General features: G+C 37.8%; 1 protein-coding gene across 1 annotated transcript in view; it reads left to right on the top strand.

Moving 5' to 3' along the window:
* Positions 1 to 24552, top strand: part of LOC149845344 (uncharacterized) — a 198976-nt gene that overhangs the window by 154555 nt on the left and 19869 nt on the right. Inside the window, exons 18-21 of the mRNA XM_089995708.1 lie at positions 18991 to 19179; positions 19260 to 19546; positions 19734 to 19941; positions 20025 to 20267. Of these exons, the coding sequence (XP_089851834.1) occupies positions 18991 to 19179; positions 19260 to 19546; positions 19734 to 19941; positions 20025 to 20267 (927 nt within the window). The remainder of the gene's footprint in view (positions 1 to 18990; positions 19180 to 19259; positions 19547 to 19733; positions 19942 to 20024; positions 20268 to 24552) is intronic.

Genomic DNA, 24552 nt, shown 5'->3' with positions numbered 1-24552 from the left:
AATGAAAATACACCTTTAAATTTAATATTTATGTTTAAATTGGAGTTAACTAGAGTTAAAAAGACTCCCAAAGGAATAAGGTGCCCTCTGAAAGTTTTTGGATATTTAATTATCAAATTATAATTAATTCTGAATTTTAACATTTGTTAGCTAATTTGGGACTCCTTAGAAGAGTCCTTGCTAGTTGAAAGAGGTAGAGAAATCTAAAAAGGAGAAAAGACTACATGAATTGGGAAAGGTTTGGAAAAGTCAATATATAAAGAATTTCAAAAAAATTGGAAAGAGGGTGCAGAAGGATTCCCAAATGGGAAGTCGTCTCTCCAGCCCACATTAGAAGGGGCAGTAAGGATAAGGGCCTATTTTTCTATAAAAGGGTCAAAAAAATAAGAAAGAAAGAAGGAAAGAAAGAGAAAGAGAGGGGAAAAGAGAGAAAGAGAGAAAGGAAGAAGGAGAGAGAACAAGAAGGAAGATGAAATATTTTTCCTCTCTAACCATTCGTCGATCCTCCCAGTAGCTTTTCAAATTTCAAACAAGGTATGGGTGTTCTCTTTTGTTTCGGATGAGAAAGAGAGCCTAAATAGGCTTTAGGCAAGATTTTGAAAGAAAACCATGGATTTTATTTTAGTTTCACCGTTTCGATCCATGAGAATCGATGTATGCATGGTTAGTGGTGTAAATTTTATGAAATAAATTTTTAAAACAATATTTTCAATAAAAACAGTGTGAAAGCCAGACACCAAATACTTAAAACCGGCTCGCACGAGTGGAATCCGGGTCGATTTCAAAGAACGGGAGAAAACTTTGTCATCCACAAAAACCTACTCTTTATTGCCTTGAAAATAAAAATAATTAATTAACTAATCAAATGAGAGTACGACCCTCTGCGGCGAGCTTAAACAAATAATAAATAATTAAGTACCCTTATTACAAACCCAATGAATTAAATAAATTCTAAGCTAAAAATAAAAGAAAAAGGGTTTTCGATGCTTGAGCTTTAGTCCTTTTTGATGCCTCTGCTTTAGATGAATCCCAGAGTTACTAATGTGTGATTGCAACGTGCATCTGCAAGCTCCTGTACTCTTTCCTCAGGTGATAAGGGTCATATACTGAAATGAAGGGGACCCTGAGGGGCTCAAAGAGGCCTTTTGAGGGGACCTTTTGGGGACGTCAGAGGGCTCTTTGGGGGCTTGTTTGAGGGCTCACCGCACAATCAACCGCTTCCCTGCAAAACAGAATCACAAAACACAAAAGAACTAGATGCGAATTCAATATTAATTAAAAAAAACACAAAAACAAGGATCTAAGTACTAATAACAAACTAACTACATGTAACAAATGTGAACTAACATGTAACAAACTAAAACACTAAATGTCAAAATAGCAAAACTAACTAACAATCAATAAAAACAAATGCTAACTGAATTATAAGAATCAACTAAAACTAACTATTAAACTAAATACGAGATTAATAACTAACAATCAAACAAATGATAAAGAATAAAAGATGTTGTACAGACGTCAAATCTGAAACAAAAAAAAACAAAAAGAAACAAAAAGAAAACTAACTATGTAATCTAATTAATTAATAACTAACTTACTCGAATGAAAACTGAAAAACAAGAATCGGCTAGACTTAAATTAATCTAAGTTGATTACTCTAATTAAACTAATCTAATGGCGTTAAAGTAAGAATAACACTAAACTGATTGCTGGAAAGGAAAACATGAATTAACGTGAAATTTAAAAACCACAAATTAAAAAGGATTAACTATTATTATCTAAATCAGCTAAAAATTAAATCTATCTAAAAGCGATACTTAATAAATTAGCAACTAAATCCTAATCTAAATACAAGAAATAAAACATCTGAGATTGGAAATAAACTTAACCAACTGATGGAAACAATAAATAAATTTAATCTATTTGGCTGAATAAAAAAAAACTAAATAACGATTATTCTATCTATTGATTTCTAATGTATTGAAATACTATTTAACATTAATTAAAACTAAACAAAACTAATTTAACATGCTAAAAGCAACAAAGGCATGATTTGATTAATAAGTAAACTAACTTATTAATGAAAATAAACAGGAAAGATTAGATCTAAGCATCTAAAATCATAAACTAACTAAAAAAAATTATAAAACCCTAATAGGCTAACATGATTAAATATAATATGAATTTTAATTAAACTAATTCCTTGTTACAACAAAAAAATATGTTAGGTATTATATATATATATATACATATAATTTTATTTCTACTGGCAGTAGGCCCAGATCAGGCCCAGCTCACTGGGTCGGCTGGGCTCTGTCAGGGCAGAATATGAGCCGTAGCCGACTGAGTTGTCTGGGCTCAGATCTGATCCGGTTTAGTAAAAATAAAAAAGTAACCACCTTATGAAAACTATTATCTAAACTTGTGAAAGATCACACTGTTAAGTATTACTCATGGTTGCCAATTGAGGAAGCGGGCAGCGGAGGGGAAGCAAAAAAAAATAAAAAATACAAAAAAGTAAAAAAATGGGGGAAGCGAGGGGAAGCGTGCTTCCCATAAAAGGGAAGTGTGCTTCTCATTAAAGAGAAGCGCTATGAGAAGCACACTTCTCATTAAAAAATGGTGCTTCCCCGCGTGTTTCGAAAGTGACGTTTCGCGCTTTCGAAGTGCGCTTCCCCACTTACCTAGGCGCATCCGGTAAGTCTGGTATTACTCTAGCTTTTATGAAATTGTGGTATTACCCTTGGTGGGTGGCCATAAATACTTGGCACTTAGGAGTTTTGAATTTGTTAAGAATGATACAAATTTTTGAGATGTGAATGTCAACTGCAAGACTATGGACCAGTGTTATTAAAAACGTGCCTCAAGGCGCAAAAAGCGCTCCTCGCCTTAAGGTGAGGGGTGTCATAAGACAACCCACCTAGCCTTACACGCCCCAACCATGTTAAAAGTAATGGCAGCCCCCATGTGCCAGCAGAATTCGATCCTGGGGCTTCAGCTTGACACAGGACCCCGCTGACCATGTGGGTAACCAATGCGGTGGTTAAACTATAGACACAATGTATTGGGCATGTATCTAGTTAGACACTTTTCCAAGTATCATCGGATTAACAAAATGCTCTTCTCGTCCTTAGCAATATATATATATTATATCAGTACTATGCCTGATAGTTTTAATGCAAATGACATAAAGTTCATACAAGCACATAATAAAAATATAAGAATTTAACAGAGGCTATGTCTTTTATTCCTTGAAACTTACACGTATTTGGAAGATTATAAGTTGAATATATGTGTTCAGATGATTCAGAAAGGATATTTCAACTCAAGATTTGAGACACAAGAAAATATGAGAATATCTAAGCTTCTTTATCTAGTTTTCCTTTTTTTTCAGAATTTGGAGCCAAGACGATGTGGTACATTAATCACAACATTGAAATCTTTACAGAATATAGGGAAGAGGGATGCAATTACACCTATATGCGGTTTTATTTTGAAAAGTGTTCCAACAAAAAAAATGTTAATTTCAACCATGGATCATTAGGGTGACTATTAAAATTTACCCTCTTCCCATTGGATTCACTAAACTATTGCGTAAAAACAAATATGTGCTCCTTTTCTCATTCGAGATCAAAAGGGGAACCCATACCTTAACCGAAGATCGAAAGAAAGACGAAAAAGGATGGTTGTAAGCACCAGACGGCTGGAGATGAGATCTCCTTCTTCCTCCTCTCTTTCTCTCTTTTTTTCTCTCCTCTCTCTCTCTCTCTTTCTCTTTTCTTTCTTTCCTCTCTTTCTTTTCCCCTTTCCCCCTTTTTTGTCTTTTATAAAGTGAGGGAGAGGGGGTGACGTTCCCCCTTCTCCTACCCTTTCTAAAAGGGCTGAATGAGAACTCTCCCCTAGTTTCCAAATTTTTAGAAACTTCCCATGTTGACTTTTTTCCACGTTTGGTATATTTATTTATTTTTAACTTACAATTCTTTTAAAACTCTAATAGTCTCTCTTAAGTAAGAATAAGGGGTCCTACTCAGCCCTAAATTGTATTTTTCGGAATTAATAAAATTAATTTAATAATTAATTAATTAATATTTAATAATTAATTAAATAAATTTCGAATTTCCAAAGTTAGTTTAATTACTCTAGGAGTCTTTTTTTTAACCCTAACTAACTTTATTTTAAAGTTTTAAACTGAATTTAAATCTAAATTGTTTTTGGACATGGATTTGGATCCAGATCCGGATCCGGATCTAAAAATCCAAATCCATATCCAAAACGAAATTGGATCAAAATATGGATTAACCCAGATTAAAGTATGTCTTAAATAAGATCCAAATCCATAATAATTCAGATCATATGCCTTGGATCCAATCCGATCCAGTTTGACAAATTTCTAAATTTTTAGAAAAACGCAATTTTCGGGCAAACCGAGACTCGAATTTAGAAAAGTAAAGTATCGTTGCGCTCAAAATTCTGAGACACATCCAACGACATGTTACACGAATACCAAATTTTGAATTTCGCCCGAAAATAACCTAAATTTCGCTTGAATTTAAAGGTCGAATTTACAATTCTTTCTCACACTTCGATTGGCTCGCCTCAACCTTGTCGATGAGATCTGGGTTAAGCCCAGACTCAAAGGCATCAATCTAAAAATTGAGCCTCAATGACTTTTCTCCCAGACTTGGCCAAATTTTCGTCAAAATTATAAAATGACTAAGTACCAAAATGCGCGATATTACACCGACTGCCCCACATCAACTAATATACAAATCTTTTTTTTTTTGAAACTATGCGTGAACTATGCATAATTACATGAATGAGAAAAAAAAGAAAAATATGTTATAAACATGATCACGTTCACATGTGCTTACAAAATGAATTAAAACCTATACATATTCAGAAATATCACATGAGCAATAAGCTTTCTTGAAAATACTTATTCAAGAATGCATATATATTCAATGTTTTTAATAAGCACACTGTTGCACACATGTTTTCTGAAAAATACATGCATACAACCTGATTTCAACATATATTTTCATGCACAACTCAATCCATATCAAGATCCATCCGTAGAAATCAATATTCACCGAAGAGGGTTCTAAAAGAACCACTCCTACATCAATAAAAATTCTGTTATAACATGTACAAAATTTTTTTCCATGAAAAAGATGAAAGAATAAAAATAATTCAGCCATGGAGGAAGATCAATGGATCATCCTCCATGCGTTTTTTGAGAAACCAGCCATATAAACATTTTTCCATGGATTTTCATCCAAGATATTGCATAAAATCGAACCGGCATTCGATTTCTCACTTGTATTCAAACGAAGAGACCCATACATTTGCGTGAATCGAGAAAAAGAACAAAATCAATGGTGGAAAACATAGATAATCGAAGAAGGAAGCCCTCTTCTTCTTCCTCTCTTTTCCCTCTTTCTTTCTTTTTCTCTCTCTTTCTTTCTTTTCCCTTTTTCTTCTTCTTTCCTTCCTCTTTTTTTTTTGGGACTATATAAAGGCTAAGAGGGGGTGACGCCCCCCTCCCCCCTTCTCCAGCCCATTCTAAAAGGGCGGGAGAAGAGAGAGTTCTTTCTTCTAATAACTCCTCTCCCTTGGTTTTTTGAAAAATTTAAAACTTTACAAGTTTGACTTTTCAAAATTTTATTTTATTTGGAACTCCTTGCTTCTCAAACCTTCTTAGATCCTTCTAGAAGTGTTCAAGGGCTCTTTTAAGAGTCCTAAATATACCTCAAAATAAATTTTTGGAATTACATTAAATTAAAAAAAATTTAGAAGCTTTCAAAAATTACCAAATTAACTTAGGAGGCTTTCTTAACATTTATAAATTTCAATTTAAAGGTTTTTGATGAATTTAAAGTTGAAAAAATCGTTGGCCATGGATTTGGGTCTGGATCCGAATCCAAAATCCAAACCCATACCCATACCCAAAACGAATTTGGATCAAGATCTGGACTAAATTCAGATTAAAATGGGTCTTAAATAAGATCCAAATCCATAATAGTTCGGATCATATGCATTAGATCCAATCCGATCCGATTTCAGATCCAATTCGACAAACTGCTCAATTTTTGAACGATTTTCGAGTCAACCGAAACTCGAATTTAGAAAAGTAAAATATTGTTGTGTTCAGAATTTCGAGACGCATCCGACGACATATTACACGAATATCAAATTTTGAATTTCGCTAAAAAATAACCCGAATTTCACTCAAATTTTGCTTGAATTTAAAGGTCAAAAACAAAACTCTTTCTCACGTTTCGATTGGCTCTCCTCGACCTTGTCGATGAGACCTAGGCCAAACCCAGACTAAAAAACATTGGTCCAAAATTGAGGCTCAAACGATTTTTCTCCCAGACTAAGTACAAAAGTACGTGACATTACAGCCCCTGTAACGCTCCAAATTTCAAACTTGCGAACCTTTTCAGAAAAACAGGCAAGAGACTAGAAATATCTCTTTCCTTGAGAGTTTGTTTTTGAAATCAGCGGAAGATTTTTCTTTTGATAAATCATAAGGCAAGCTGAACGCTTTGGGCACGTTAGCTAAAAGAACCAAAATTCACAAGATTCAGATATCCTAAGGGAAATCTGATACAAACCCAAGCATCCAAGACGTGAGCTAAGAGCAGGAAGAAGAAGTCTTGAAGCCATCTTGCAATCGCGCCATAGCCCGTAGTGTACCTAATCATCACCTGTACCCATAGAATGAATTAGTTTCGCGAAAAACTAGTAGGTGCACAAGAGAGATTAACAAGAAACTGAATTAAGTACATTTAGTTCAGTAGGCTACGCAGTTTAAAGCAGATATGCAGTTAAACAGGTAAGCAATGCAAGCAGGTGAATAGTGCAAACGCGTAAGTAGTACAAGCGAGTCAGCAGTGCAAATGCGTAAGCAGTGCAAACAGTAAGCAATTCAAAGCAAGTAAGCAGTGCAACTGACAAACGCAGCATACGATTCAATTGATCGTAGGCTGTGAACCACCACGCAACTAGCTTGTTCTCGTTCCTAGAACGAGGTCACAACATCTAATCACCATCAGGACATCGTTTGTCGCTCACTACTTCTAACAAACGCGTTGTCCTGAACAACCTTAATCTATTCTCATCTCTCAAAACCTTACGCGGCCAACTGCCACCTGTTATGACTCACTAAGGCGTCATACTTTCTCAGAAAAGCTCATCCTTCCGTAGAAGGTCCAAAACATAAACACTAAGTCAAATCGCTAACGATCTGATTCTCATATCTTAGTCATGCATGTAATCATGCTAAAACAGAAAGCCGAAACTATGAATTCATAGTTGGCTATCACAAACAATCTCAGAAGATCATCACAGCTCACCATAATTTTTTATGGTAAGCAAAAACACAAGATCCACATCGGATCGCTCGGTCCGAGAGATATACGACCTGACAAGGAATTACCGCCCTAGAGGGTATACTTGGTCTTGGACCATACACTTCCTCACAGGAGTTCACCGTCTTTGCGGCTACCCGTTCGTGGATAGTGTACGTCCTCACAGAGAATCTCCCACTCTAGCCGGGTCACCTGATCTTGATCATACATACCCCCACAACGAAACCTTTGGGAAGCCGGTCCCCAACAAATGCCATATCCAATGAAAATCATTGTGATACACGCATCAACACGAATGACCGCTCTCAGGGTCGATAGCCAGTAATACAAACGACAAGATCAACGCTGGATCACCTAGTCTAGGAAATGTATAACCTCACAAGGAATTCCGCCCTAGATGGTATACCTGGTCTTGGACCATACACTTCCTCACAGGAGTTCACCGTCTTTGCGGCTACCCGTTCGTGGACAGTGTACATCCTCATAGAGAATCTACCACTCTAGCCGGGTACCTGGTCTTGATCATACACGCTCTCGCAGATAATCCTTTGGAGATCAGGCCCTCGACAGACACCCAACTCAGTGATACATGCATCAATAATCGACTGCTCTGAACCATTGACCGCCTCGGGGTCAGTAGCCACAATATGAGCACAAGCATGCATATCAGCAATATGCATCGTATCACTTTACATAGAAGCATATAGTCCTACGAATCGTGTTATTGCCACAAGAAATATTGCAATCCTCAAATAGGACCTCAAAGCATGCGTAAACGACACATGAGAATACGCAGATATGGCAATCCAGTTGATTCTATGGGCGAAGAGTAACTAACTCTACCCATCAGTCAAACAAAACAACTGAATAAGACGATTACTCATAACAATGCTCGTAACACATACAATTACCATAAAATGGTTCAGTCCATCAACAAGTAATTAAATTAATCGTAAGGCATAAACCATTGCATCACAAGTCATTCATAAGCAATCATACGACAACAGTTTTATCACAATATGTAAGCGGCTTATAAGACAAGCGACCACATCAATCCTAGTTGCCACCAGTTCGTAGAGTACGAGCTGTATGCAATCACATCAATCATAAGAGATGCAAGCCAACAGGTGCTACACTACAATAAGCACCAAAACAGTTCGACCAAGGGATAAAGCAAGTCACATGCTAATATGTAGCAACTAGCATAATGCTATTATTATACGCATTTAATTAGCATGAGAAAATCCTTATTACTCCGCAAAGAACTGCGTAAGCAGTTTAACAACTAAAGTAACGCTTGACAGGCGTGCACAGCTCTACGAGTGGCATACTGAACTACCGAGCAAGCAAGCGATTCAGTAGTGTAAGCAAGTCAGTAGTGCAAGCGAATCCGTAGTGCAAGCGAATCAATAGTGCAAGCGAATCTCACGACCCAACGACCAGTGTGAATAGACCTTATGTTTCGATAATTACGAGCCTGCGGGTACGCGCAAGCAAAACGTAGAACCAACTGAGACTAGTTTGAACGTCTGTTATTCTATGTATTTTCAATAACCCGAATAGCTAGTTGAGTTCGCTCCAAAGGGACGGCTTTAGCCGAGAGAGGATTCCCCAAAGGAGGCTGTGCCACGGATGCATCTAACTTTTGCAGAAGTATTGAGCTAACTAATGTAGCCCCTTTCCTCTAACTCCAATGATTGGGGAGGCCAGATCGTTGCCTGTAGGGTGGTTGTTAACAACCTGTCCATTGGAGTTTGTACCGCTCTGTCCTCTCCCTTGACAGACACATAGAAGCGAATAAGTACGTTAGGGGTTGCTTAACTAATGACCCATCCTATGATGTGATTTTTAAACCACTCGAGCATCTTGCCTGTGAAGGCGAATGTGAGGCCATTTATGTGATTATAGCATTTAGCGTTGTTCGAGGTCGCACGACCGTCTCATCCGATCATCGCAGTACTAGACGTGTCGTGCACGACTACAAGTACTCTAGGATGAAGGGGGTATAGCTCCTCAATAGAAGCCTCAACAAGTGTGTTTCACAAAGATGTAAAGTTTATCAACTTTACTTTATCTTTTGAAACAACACTACCTTGTGCCAACATTATGCATGTGATTTTCTGGAATCACATCCGCTATCGGGGTATTTACATGTCTCGCATGACTCGATACCGGCCTCGATAGACGGGATACAGGTTTCTCAACAGAACACCCGCTAAGAAGTTCGCTCGAACCCCCAATTCAGGATCACTCGAGATATGCCCAAAAGGCGAGCAGAACCAGTCAATCACATCCTTCCAAATGCTTCGATTTGGAGCAGTCTTAGATGCTTTTGCGCAGCTTCCTAAAATCTCAAGTCGACTCTGCAGGACTGCGCACACGAAGAGCCAAGATCCTTGCGAGGTATCCCTCTCCTTAGACGAGGATATGTCGCTCGCTCCCGACTGAACTCTTGTCGCAAGAGGGAGAGTGGTAAATGCCCCTTGCATCCTCCACGAGGATGCTTTTAAGGCATACGCAAAGAGCAAGAACCTGCACGTCATCTGCAATAGCAAGGCCATACCAACACATATGCAAAAGCAAGAGCCTAGGCGCAAAGCGCGATGACAAAGTAAAGGCGGTAAGCAAAAGTGCAACGCAAACCTTCGGCACAACACGCAACAACAAGTAAAGACTGTAAGCAGGGGTGCAACGCAAAACCTTTGCGTGATGTGCAACGGCAAGTAAAGGACAAGGATCGCGAAACCGCGTCCTGGAGTTAAATGCGTATTCGTATAAATATATATATATATATATATATATATATATATATATATATATATTTCTATATATATATATATATTTATTTAATGGTCTCTTTTTAGTTAATTGAACTTAATTCAATTGTCCAAGTCTTCTGTGCAATCTTCCCTTACCTTTGAGAGTTGCAAGCTTACTGTCGTTCGCGGATGTACGCGATTGACGGCTCGGGTCGCGGAGCGGGATCCGTCGTACGAGTTGCAAAAGTAACGATCTTAGCAAGCTAATACCAAAATAGGAAGTCAGGGGCACTGCCGTCGTCCTGACATAAGGGAAGCAGAGGTAGGGGCATCGTGCACATGCGCACCTGCTATAAGCGCAAAGAGCAGGGGCAAGGCCACAAGCCCCTGCTGACATGCTGTTAGCAAACAACGGGGAGGCATGGTTGTGCCCCTGCCTTATGAAGACAACAAGGGAGGCCGAGGCGTCGCCTTGCTTGCCAGAAGAGCAAAGAGACAGGGGCCAAGCCCCCACCCGTTAGCACAAAGGAGGAGGCAGGAGGCTTCGCCCCTGCCTACCGAATACACCAAGAGGCAGGGGCTTGGCCCCTGCCGGTCGAGCACGTAAACAAGCAGGGGGCAAAGCCTCTGCCTGACGCCCGAGAAGAGGGAGCAGGGAGGGGCTCACCCCCTCCTCTGCCGCAACAGGTAGCAGGGAGAGGGTCGGCCCCCTCCCCTACCGTAACAGTAAGCAGGGAGGGACTCGGCCCGTCCTGCATGGTACGAAGGCAGGGAGGGTCGAGCCCTCTCCTGCGAAGATCGAAGGTAGGGAGGGTTCGAGCCCCTCCCTACGATAGACAGAGGCAGGGAGGGTTCCCTGCGCACCTAATTAGGGGAATCGAAAAAAAAGGGGCAGGGGCCGATGCTCCCTGCTAGAACAGAAAAAGGGGCAGGGGCCTTCAACCCCTGCTGAAATAAATAGGGCAAGGGCTGATGGCCCCTGCCGGAACATCAAAAAGGGGCAGGGCCCTATGGCCCCTGCCAAGGAAATGAACAAAAGGAAAGAGGCGCAGAGGCCAACATCCGCCCTGCGGCTCTTGGAAGCGGAGGCAGGGGCCAAAGGCCCTCGGTCGGCATGATAAACAGGGAAACGAGACAGGGGCCAAAGGCCCCTGTCGGTTTCTTAGAGGAACCAGAAGCAGGGAGGAGGGGCTCGACCCCTCCCCTGTCGTAGCAGAGAGCAGGGAGGGGTCGTGCCCCTCCCCTGCTAAAAGGGGGCATAGGGAGGGGGGTTTGACCCCTCCTGTGGCCACAGAGAGAGGTGAGGGAGAGAAGAGACGGGAGAGGTAGAGAGGAGAGAGAGAGGCGAACGAAAGAGGGGGAGGTGCGTATCTGGTGGTCGCCGGCGGCGGCATCGTCGGCGTCAGAGGGAGGTCGCAGGTGGCGGCAGCGTCGACGTCGGGTTGACAGGGGTCTCCAGAGGGTGCAGAGACGAGAGAGTCAGTCGGGGGAGAGAGACCGAGAGACGAGAGGGGGAAGGAGGTTTCGAGAACCTCCTCCCTAAGTCGCTGCGTGCTTTTAAAAGCACGCAGCCGCTGATTTACCCTGGTCGGATCCGGGTCTGGATCCAGCCCGGATCCAAACAAATTTTTTTTTTTGAGTTCTTACATCCTACCCTCCTTAAATAATTTCGTTCACGAAATATTTATTGCATTCATTGGTCAAAATACAAGTCAGGGCATTTTTCCCTAATATTTGACCCTTCATCAACCGAATCTTTGTTCCGAGTTCTTTACCATCCTTGGAGTAAACAAGGAATACCCAAGATCAAAATCTCAGGAAGCTCGAAAAAGAAGCCAAAAACATCCGTACTATTCATGCGTAACATGAGTAGTTTACAAAAACCCAGCAATGCTGGTGCATAAGCGAAACAAGTCAAGTCACTTAGCTTAACAACGCTAAAACACACTCACAAAGCAAGAAGAAAAGTATACTCACAGCGCGATGCGGATGCTCAATGGTCAAGAATCCTTACTTCCCTTAGCTCTGATACCAAATTGTAACACCCCAAATTTCAAACTTGCGAACTTTTTCAGAAAAACAGGCAAGAGACTAGAAATATCTCTTTCCTTCAGAGTTTGTTCATGAAATCAGCGGAAGATTTTTCTTTTGATAAATCATAAGGCAAGCTGAACACTTTTGGCACGTTAGCTAAAAGAACCAAAATTCACAAGATTCGAATATCCTAAGAGAAATCTGATACAAACCCAAGCGTCCAGGACGCGATCTAAGAGCAGGAAGAAGAAGTCTTGAAACCATCTTGCAATCGCGCCATCGCCCGTAGTGCACCTAATCATCACCTGTACTCATAGAATGGGTTAGTTTCGCGAAAAACTAGTAGGTGCACAAGAGAGACTAACAGAAAACTGAATTAAGTACATTTAATTCAGTAGACTACGCAGTTTAAAGCATATATGCAGTTAAACAGGTAAGCAATGCAAGCAGGTGAATAGTGCAAACACATAAGTAGTACAAGCGAATAACTAGTGCAAGCGAGTCAGCAGTGCAAGCGCGTAAGCAGTGCAAATGCGTAAGTAGTGCAAACAATAAGCAATTAAAAACAAATAAGCAGTTCAAAGCAAGTAAGCAGTGCAACTGACAAACGCAACATACGATTCAATTGATCGTAGGCTATGAACCACCACGCAACTAGCTTGTTCTTGTTCCTAGAACGAGGTCACAACATCTAAAGCTCCAATCTTTTGGCGAGATGAAGTTGGATCTTTCAGAGGTTCTCCATCATCTTTTTATTTTTTGCAGTTATGACCTATGATGTATCAACTTGCTTATCATCTGTAAGACCTGATCTTTCTATTATTTTAGTTGTATACTTAGTTTGCGACAAAAAATACTCATGAGGTGAATAAGCTACTTCAATTCCAAGAAAATAATGAATTAAACCAAGAGTTGTTATATCAAAGTTGGCCTTAAAGAACATCTTTGATATGACTAACTTCCTTTTTATCACCTCTTGTGATAATCATATCATCCATATAGAGAAATAAGATAACTATACCTGCATCAGAAGACTTAACAAATAGAGCAATATCAGTATAACAAGATTCAAAGCCTAGTTGAACCATTACATTACTAAAGCGATCATACCAAGTCTTAGGCGCTTGTTTTAGACCATACAAAGCTTACGCAAACAGAGGACATTTCCATGTAACAACCCCAAACCTGGGAGAGGCTCGATATAAACTTCTTCATTAAGATTTTCGTTAAGAAAAATATTTCTAACATCCATTTGATAAATGAGACATTTTCTAATAGATGCTATGGTAATGAGGGTTCTAACCGTGGTTATCCTTGCTACAGGAGTGAAGGTTTCCTCGTAGTCTATTCCATATTCTTGACAGAATCCCTTAGCTACTAGCCTAACTTTATATCTTTCTAGAGTTTCATCGTTGTTAGTTTTTATTTTGTAAATCCATCTACATGTTATAGTTTTCTTTCAAATAGGTAAGGGTTGAATCTCCCAAGTTTTTGCCTTTTCTAAAGCTTATAGTTCACTATTCATAGCTGAAATTCATTCTTGATGATTTTTAGCCTCATTATAGGAAGATGGTTCTACATAGGAATGAATGGCCGAAAGGAAAGCTCGATAGTTGGGTTCAAAAGATTTGTAGGAGATGAACCTACTAGGTGTTTTAGATATCCTCGTAGATCTTCTAATACTAGATTGATCCATGTCTTTACTTTGGGAGTATCTTTCTAATGCACATGGAGGATTGTCCTCAATTGATGATTCTTAACTTCATTGTAGGAAGATGATTTTACATAAGAATAATTGACTATAAGACAGACTCTATAGTTGGGTTCAAAAGATTCATAGAAGACGAACCTACTAGGTGCTTTAGATATCCTCGCAGATCTTCTAATACTAGATTGATCCATGTCTTGACTTTGGGTACCTTTTAATGCACATAGAGAATTGTCCTCAATACATTGAGTATAGACTTGTATTTCATTGTGAGGTTCAACTATATCAATGAAAATATCATTCACATGTGCATCATGAGTGTTATCATTGTCACTCATGCACATTTTGAATATCATTGTTGTCATTATCATCAATAATATCAATATCATGCTCAATAATATTATCATCATGCTTTTTAACTAAATCAAATAAGAAAGTGTACTCACACAATTCTTAGACTTAATTTTGTTAAACCCATTTTCCTTTTAAAGAAAAGTTATATTTCTTGACACGTAAAGTTTGTCATTTCCTATATTATAACACCTATATCCTTTTTGCATTTCGACATAACCTAGGAAATACAAGGATGACTTTGGTGGAAAACTTATCATTTTTGTTAGCAAGGACAAAACATTTACGAAAAAAATTCTCAACCTCTTATAATCTGGAGGAATTTTAAATAAATTTTCAATAGTTGACATTTTCAATGATAGTTGAAGGCATCCTATTGATAATATATACCGCCGAAAGGGCGGCTTCGGCTTAATTTTTTTTTTGGAACATTTTTGAAAAGGAGTTATACTTGTTTTAATAATGTGCTGCTGTGTCAGGTGCAGGTGTGGGAATGCGACACTTTAAAAAAACTTGGGTGCAGGAGGGTATATATATAAATGTTTTTAATATTTTAATATATATATATATATATATATATATATATATATATATATATATATATAAACTTGAGGGGATCGAGGTACCCCTTATTTTTTTGAATGGGGGGAGGGAGGGGTAGGGCTTGAGGTATACCCCACCCCCCACCACCTCCCTGTTTTTTTAATGTGTGGTGGTGGTGTGGGGGGGGGGGTGGGGGAGCTCGAGGTACCCCCCTTTTATAGTTTTTTTTGGGGTCCAAAATGGACTCGGTTAGAGTTGACCGAGTCCATTTTAGACAGATATAACCCTGGGTGTGGTTGACTGCACCGGGTGTTGCACCCACGTCGTGTTGCGTCGACGCGGGTGCAACACCCTATTGGGCGAATCCTTGTGATATAGATGTGCTTATATTTTTTTTCGGCCAAACCATTTTGTTGTGAGGTATATGGACAAGAGTTTTGATTAAGATAATTTTCAAAATCATTTGATAAAAATTCTTCTCCGAAATCGGACATAAAAATTTTAATGCTAGTTTTGAATTGTTTTTTGACAATACTATGAAATTTTTGAAAACAATAAAACACTTTGGATTTGAGTCTCAGAAAATAAATCTATGTGTGCTTATTATAATCATCTATAAACATCACATAATAAATACTTCTCCTTTAAATATAACCGGTGTCGTTCCCCACACATCCAAATGTATTAACTCAAATGGTTCTTTAGAAATAAAGTGACTAGGTCCAAAATTCAAAGATTTAATTTTTACAAGAATACAATCTTCACAAACAAAGTCTTTTTTATTACTTTTTCAAGAAAAGGAAACAAATACAATTTGGACATACTAGGATGTCCTAATATCTTATGCCAATTTTCTATATCCGTCTTTTCAATAAAATTACAAAAACTTGATTTGATAATTCTAAGTTGTCCATGTAGTAGGGATCTCCTCTTCTATGACCTCGCCCAATCAGCTTCTCGGACCAGAGAGATCTTGCACCAAGCAACCTTTAGATGAAAAAATGACTACATCCATGATTAGTAATTTGAGAAACGGATAGGAGATTTAGATCTAATTTTGCACCACTCTAATGTTTGGAACATAGAAATTTTGATTATTTTTTAAAAAAGTTTTTCAAATTTTCAAAACATTTGATTTTTAAAGATGTTCCATCGGTAGTTGAAACATAGGAGTCATTTGAGTTAGTTTGACATTCAGATATAACGAACTCATTAAGAGTCATGGAAAGAAGCATTGTAATCAAGAATCCAAGAAGTCTTATTGAGGTCCACACATGTAGAAACAACCACATCATAAAGAGAAGATGTTTGATTCTTGAGTAGTGGTTGTAAAGCCTCCACAAGTTGAGCAAGAGACATATCTACACCACTTTTTTCGAATGATGACCCCATGAAAGCCACTCTCTTTTCCTCTTAGGACAAAAAGTCTTGATGTGGCTCGGTTCGTTACAAAAGTGACATGATTTTCTTTTTGGAATCATAGTCACTTGTATTTCTTCCAAAATGAGGAGGCTTGTAAACTCTTGTGTGATTTTTGGGCCATGACATTGCGAGCACTGGTTCTTCATCTTTGTTGGAGGAGGATTTCTTCAACTTATTTTCTTCTGTAGTCAATTCTTCTAATGTTTTGACTATGGAAGGAACACATCCTCTATAAAGGAGGGTCGTCTTCCCTCAAATTTGGGTCTAAGCCCATTTACAAATTGGTATCAATGCTTCATTTTAACTTGTTTTTCATGAAGTTCTACATCTAAAGGACAATGTCATTTAGGCTCTTAAAGGGCAAATTCATCCCAAAGGAGTGAAAGAGCATTATAATATTCGTCACTTTATTTTGGAGGTTACATACATGGGCTATGTCTTTCTAAGAGTACATAGTAAAATCAAATTTGCCAAACTAAAACACTTCTTTATATCAACACTATTGTCGTCCTATGATTTTGGAATGACCCATCCTTCACTCTTTCCGTCTTCTTTCATAATCGGCAACGACTTTAATTATGTCATTTTCTTTGAGCGCTATTTCCTTGTCATTTTTTGTTTTTGGTGAACACAATCTTTGATTCTTTCTAGGTGCCATCAACCAAACCCCATAGACCTTTTCCCAAATTTTATGTTTTACTATCGATGCCCATATCACATAGTTACTGTCATTGAGTCTCACGGGAATGGTAACGATGACTTCTCGTTCATCCTCCGTGGATACAGTAGAAGAAGAGAGATAGAGATAAAGAAAGAGAAAGAGATAAGGAGAGAAAAAAGATGAAAGCCGGATTCTTTTGAATACCACGAGCCCACGATCACACAATCCACGATCTCACGTCCACACGAACAAGCTTCACAATATCGATGGCTCTGATACCATGTAATGAACTCAAGGAGTCTCTACACACCTCAAACAAAAGGCAAATATGAACCTGTAATGAAATCAAGCGGAAAGCAAACCATAATGTGCATAAGCCCAAGAACAAGTGCTACAAGGGACAATACAAATACCAAATGCAATACAAAAGCACCTAAGTGCATACAATGGCTGCAAAGAGCCTAAATGTGCACAAGCACAAGTCCACAAAGGGACAATACACAAGCCAATCAATGGCTAATACATTAGATCATAAGAGACACCAAAGAGCATACACAAAAAGAACACAAAAAAATAAAAATAATAATCTTTATGCTTAGGAAAGCATTACATCTAATGGTTCAAGAGATCCCTATTTATATACAAACAAGAGGGCCAAGAGGACCCATATAGCTATTGGGAAAGGCTCCAACAACTAGAAATATAGTTGTTAGAGATTTTCAACAGCTATATTCACTAAAAGTCAAAACTTAATATAGCTATTGGAGATTCCCAACAGCTATATTGATTAAAAGACAAAACTTCTCTTTACAAAAGTGTAAAGGATAAAATAAAAATAAAAATAAAAAAGAGGTCAGTTCTGCCCCTAAAGGGCAGAGCCTATTACATGTACAGAATTACCATTCTGCCTCTAATGGGCAGAGCCTATTACATGTACAAAATTATCACAATACCCCTAAAGGGTATTACCTACTACAAAGGGAAGAGAAAACAGTTTAAAATTATATAATATATACATATACACTCATATATGAATATATACACTCATATATATATTTATATATATATATATACATTTTAACAAAACCCACAAGGGGTGAAAACACAATAGCCACTCAAGGGCTTAGAAGAGCGCTCAACACACAAAAAAATAGTCTTTATTGATAAATGCACATGCACATAAAAATGCATAGAGATACAAGGGACAAGCGGTCCCATTTATAAAGTTAACATGAGAGAGAGGACAGCAAATAACTGTTGGGGAGCTCCCAACATTTAGAAGGCCAAGGACAAAACTGCCCTTGGCCAAAACCTAAAATATCTAATTAAATAAAAAGAAGAAAAAGTGAAAAGAAAGAAACATAAATATGTCCCTAATGGACAGTACCCTATTACAGAAGGAAATTACAGAAATACCCTTAGCAGGTATTCTAATTACAAACAAGAAAAAAATACATATATATGAATATGTATAAATGTATATACACAGAAGTATATATTTAAATATATTATATATATACACATACATAAATATGTGTATATATATAAATATGTATATACAATTATACACATTCTAATAGGCTTAAGGCGTTCAAGTTGAAGGGCATGACAAATTCAATACCTGGGTTATGTTTCCCTTGCTGGAAGCCTGGAAGGTCGAAGCCATGGAGTTTTACACTGCAGACACTGAAACGGGGCCATGCACTTTTTTGGTCCATATGACAGGACGTGTGTACCATAATGGCAGTTTTTCCTTGTTATCGGCAAAAAGAAAAAATGTAAAACTGGATACAACTTTCCTTTTCTTTTTGTTTTGTATTGCTTTTCATGTTAGAGAAACTTCTAAAGGGTTCATAATTGGAAAGTTTACAACTCCAATTTTTTTGACATTTATCATTGAGCTGCCTAGGATCATTATGAATAAAAAGTTGCTATACATTTCCTGTAATTTGTTCTAGAAAAAAGAAAAGTAATAGCACATTAAACGAAAATTCAAGTACACGTGTCATTGTGTGTCTGTACTTCATTTCCATTTCTCCATGCAGTTTTACTTCATTAATTATAATAGTGGCCCTTCTGTTTAGAGTTTTTAGTTTTTCCTTCTGACATGCTTTATAAGCTAATGCCCATAACCTGCAGGTAGGTTCTACTCCAGATCTGGTAGTTGCTTACGTCGATTTTTTCCTTGGTGGTGATGAGAAGCGTCTGGATATAAACTCAGGAAACCTGCATAAATTTCCCTTGTGTATTATACTTGGTGGTGATGGGAGTTATATGTCTCCTTACTACCTTCACACTGATATGCTGTTTACAAGGCTTGTTAACCAAGTAAGGATTATGCTATGGTAGAGGTTGAGTTATGATTTATGTCTTTATGATCTTGACCTTAATGAATATAATTGTTGCAGTATATCCCATCAAAAAATTGGGATCGATTTGTTGCTGGAATCAATGCACAACTAAGAACTGTGAGGCATGCATGTATCCGCTCAACATTAATGCCTGTTATTGACTGGATCAATAATCTTGGGTACCCACAGCTGGAATTGTGTACTGTTAGAGTTGAGCTGGGATGGTTCCAGGCCACAGCTTCTGGTTATTATCAGTTAGGCCTTCTAATAATAGTTGACAACTCTTTGCTGCAAAATAACAGTCTTTGCAAAAGAACAAGCACAAGCGGTTTTAATCAGGCAAGGTACAGTTGTCAATGTAACTTGCTCATGTTTCCTTTTGTTTCCCTCTCTTATACCGGCCTCATCAGCATCAAACTAAGGTTTCGTGCTGAGTGAGGAACCTTCTTCATTCGCAGTTGGTGACTTGGAAGTTTTCTATCATTTCTTAATGACAAGGCTTCATATTGTCCATTTGTTGTTTTGCTGTAGTAAAAGTCCTGTAGTTTCATGCAACAGCAGTGAGCTAATGCAGCAGAATCAGCTGTATGCCAATCGTATTTTGTCACGCAAGAGAATAAGTGGAGGTGTAAATGGAGAGATATTAAACAGTATCAATTTGCAATCTCTGGACTACAAAAGAGGCTTCATGTTCCCTTTTTCTCTTCTACTACAAAATACTAGGCCCATCGCCTGCCAGGTACAATCGGTGTAATTTGGTTGAATGATGATACATTTGACCAGTCTTTCTTTATATTCATCAATTATTAAAACATATTTCAGGAGAAGATGCTGCTACTGATAACGATTTTACTTCTGGGGGATTTCACCTTAACCCTGCTTTTGCTACTTCAGTTCTACTGGATTTCTCTTGGCGCCTTCCTTTCTGTCTTGCTCATCCTTCCACTTTCATTGCTATCTTCATTCCCAGCTGGTTTGAGTGCACTTTTTAGTCAAATGCCTCAAAGATCTTCTTCCCTTGCACGAGTTTATGCTTTGTGGAATGCTACTTCTCTTTCCAATATTGTAAGTGACACTATTTTATATTCTTGTCATCTTTTTATGATAGTTTTCATAAAATCGATCGGAAATGCACTAAAGGTTCCGTGATATGTACAATTGTAGAACATTCCCTTTCTGGTTGCTCACATCATCATTGAGATGAAGCTGTTATTTATTCAGGGATAGATATTAGTGAACCTAGTTGTACATATTTTCTAATGGATGTAGTAATGTGAATAAGAAGCATCCATAAAGATGCTTATACAGTTGGTCAGAAACTGTTAATATAGCTGTTTTAAACACTAACAAATGCTTAAATGTGAAATCTCAGGAGTCAAGACTAGTGAACTGAAGCAATCCAACTATATATGTGTTTAGCTTAATGCTTGTGTATGTTATGTCAAAATCTACATGTTATTTTCTGTGTGATCATTCTAATTATTGGCAAACTATTGCTGTTAATGTGAAAGAGAAGCTTGGACTGAGTATCATGAGCTTCTGTGTCTCCCAAATGTGCCTATTTTCCAACAACATAATAATTTCAAATTCTTTAAAAGAGGAGTGCGTGTAACCCGTGTTAAATTTCAAATATATAAAATCAACCTAATGTAACAGTTTTTCATATTTTGTTTGAGGAGTCCATAACTAGCAATATGGGAAATGACTACCTAATCCCTGATGATGTGTTAGGGCTGGATGTCCTCTGTTATGAATATTTATATTGACAGGTTACATGAACAATTATATAAATGCCCTTGTACATGTTACATAATTTTTCTTATGTACAAGAGACCTACACGGACTAGCCCCCCTCATGCTACTTGAATAGCTTGCTCTTCAATTCCCAATGTTTGATCTTGTCAAAGCTTTTGTGAATAAATCTGCAACTTGATGTCTTCTATACTTGATCTGAGTATCCAACTATTGGGCTTCAGTCTTCTTTCGCATAAAGTATCCAATTCAATATGCTTCATCTTTTTATGTCAGGCTGTCACATGGGTACAGGTGCGGGTATGCAGCTTATGACACAGCAATTTCAAAATTTGCGGGGGACACAACTACATATATATAAAGAATTAAGAGGATGATATTTTTGGAAAGACTGGGGGTGGAGGAATTTTTTTTAAGAGGGCAGTTTTTATTTGTCGTCTCTCTCTCTCTCTCTTCGTCCTTCTCCTCCTTTGTTTCTTCTTCCTCTCTCTCTCTCACCTTCCACGGAAGGATGAGGAGGCCTAGGTATGCCTCCTCTCTCTCTTCCTCCGTTTCTTCTTCCTCTCTCTCTATCGTCCCTGACCACTTTCCTCATCCTCCTTGTCTCGCTTCTTCCTCTTCTCTCTCTCTCTCTCTAAGGGGGGTAGGGTTTGACTAAAAAAATGTTTTTGGGTACCAACACGTACCTCTAACGTGTCCAGTACCCATACCCGTGTCAACATGGGTACGACTACTGGTTTTCCACGTAGATGTCAGGCAAGATTTAATTGTATGACCACTCCACTTATTATCTAAAAATGGGATAGATTTGAAAATAGAGAGGCCAATATATTTGGCATGACCCGGAAGCGAGAACTTCTGTTGCTTCTTGCACCGCCATGAGACCAAAGATTCACTTATAAAAACAAAAAAACCTGTGGTTGAGTGTCTATTATTGAGATCACCTCCCCAAGCAGCATCAATATAAGCAATTAAATCCAAAGTAGATGAAGACATGAAAAGGCCTCTAAAAATGGAATTCTTAATGCATCTAATTATTTGTAAAACAACTTCAATGTGAATGGATCTAGACGCATGCTGAAATTGGCTATTTGTATGAATAGCATGAGTTATATCTGGTTTGGAGATAGACAGGTAAGAGAGTGTGCAAACCAATTGGTTGTAAGGTGTTGGATCATCAAGACGTTCACCGTCATCAATTCTCATTTTGATATTTATAACTCCGGGAGTGTCAACTCTCTTATCATCTGTAATATCAGACTTGAAAACAATATCAAAGGTAAATTTAGACTACAACAACAACAACAAACAACAACTACGCCTTCATCCCAAAACAATTGGGGTCAGCGATATGAACCAAAAAAGAAATTCATTTTGGGTCTTCCACATGAATCCTTTTCCTCCAATCATTTCTATCCAACGCCATGTCCTTGGTGAGGTTCAAAGCATTCATATCCTTTCCTATCATCTCCATCCAAGTCTTCCTAGGCCTACCCCGACCGCTTTTAACTAATATATTTTCCCATTTCTCCAACCTTCTAACTGGAGCATCATTAGGCCTTCGCCGAATATGTCCAAACCACCGTAAACGATTCTCTCGCATCTTATTTTCAATGGGTGCAACACCTACCTTCTTACGTATCTCTTCGTTCCGAATCTTATCTTTTATTGTATTTCCACACATCCATCTAAGCACCCGCATCTCAGCTACACTCATTTTTTGAATATGATGTCTCTTGGCAGCCCAACATTCCGTACCATATAGTAAAGCGGGTCTAATAGTCGTCCTATAAAACTTTCCCTTCAACCGCAATGGCATTCTACGATCGCACAGCACTCGAGTAGCACTTTTCCATTTCATCCACCCAACCTTTATCCTATGATTTACATCTCCATCAATTTCTCCATACTTTTGAATGATGGATCCCAAATATTTGAAATATTCATTCACCGGTATATCTTGCTCACCAAGCTTCACTACACTCCCATCACTACTTCGTTGCTTACTAAACCGACATTCCATATATTCAGTCTTACTCTTACTCAACTTAAAACCTCTAGCTTCCAATGTCTGTCTCCATAATTCTAACTTAGCATTAACCCCAGCTCTAGACTCATCAATCAAAACAATATCATCAGCAAACAACATACACCACGGTACATTTTCTTGAATTGATCTCGTAAGCTCATCCATCACTATCGCAAATAGGAAAGGGTTAAAGCAGATCCTTGATGTAACCCAACCGTTATCGGAAAATTGGTTGTCACCCCTCCACAAGTGCGGACATTGGTTACTACTCCTTCATACATATCTTTAATTATACTAATGTACTTGAGAGAAACACCTTTCTTCATCATTGTCCACCAGAGAACGTCCCTAGGTACTCTATCGTATGCCTTCTCTAGAAGAATAAGCAACTTCAATTCCTAGAAAGTATCTTAAAAAATCAAATTCAGTCATTTCAAAATTGTTTTTATGTTTTTTGATAGACGGAAATTTTGAAAATAATCTTTAAAACTCCAAAAGATTTTCAATTCCAAAAGTTAGATATATTCCCAAACTCAATTTAAATCTCTTATCTATTTCTCAATTTTCTTAACTTGGATTTGATGTCTCTTTCTCATATAATAATTCTTGGATGCAGGATCGCCAATAAGGAAAACTAATTGGGCAAGGCTATAGAGAAGACCTCTATTACATGGATTTTTTGGGGATACCCATACTTTTTGTTGTAATGTTCAAAAATTAGATTTGGATTTGTGGCACAAAAGATTAGGACATCCCAATGTATCCAAAATTTTTTATTTTTTAAACTTTTTTTTAATATTGACAATTTCACTTGTAATTATTGTATTCTTGATAAAATGAAGAGATTACCATTTCATGAGAGAACTTTGATTTTCACTCGACCATTTGAGTTAGTCCATTCGGATTTTTGGGGTCTTATACCAGTTATACTTAAAGGTAGATATGCATATTATATAATATTTATGGATGACTTTTCTAAATACACTTGGATTTACTTCCTTGGACATAAGTTTGAAGTATTTTTGCATTTTCAAAATTTTCATAATTTTCATAATTTTGTCAAAAATAGGTTTAAAAATGATATCTCTATTTTCTGCACTGATTCAGGGATAAATTTTTATCAAAAGAATTTAAAAACTATCATGACTTGAATGACATTAATCATCAAAAATCGTATCCTCACACCACAACAAAATGGTTTGGCTGAAAGAAAACATAGACACATTGTGGAGACCATGAAAACTTTACTTATTGCAAGTCACACACCTAAAGGATTTTGGGTCGAAGCCGCCTTAACCGTTGTGCATCTTATAAACAGAATGTCATCTTCTTCAATACAAAACATATCTCCTGTTAGAAAACTTTTCAAACTTGCTCATGATTATTCTAGATTGAGTCTTTTGATGCAAATGCTTTGTCTTTTCCAACAAAAATGATAAACTTTCTCCCTAAGTTATTTCTTGTGCCTTTTTTTGGACAGGCAGATAACCAAAAAGGTTATAAGTGTTTTAATTATAAAAATTAAAAATTATATGTTTCAAGAAACGTGTTTTGTAGAAAATAAAAATT

Source organism: Nuphar pumila, chromosome 2, assembly GCF_984573655.1.
Source record: "Nuphar pumila chromosome 2, dmNupPumi1.hap1.1, whole genome shotgun sequence".
Taxonomy (NCBI): Eukaryota; Viridiplantae; Streptophyta; class Magnoliopsida; order Nymphaeales; family Nymphaeaceae; genus Nuphar; species Nuphar pumila.
The sequence above is the reverse complement of the archived record's forward strand: the minus strand, read 5'-3'. Positions and strand labels throughout refer to the sequence as shown.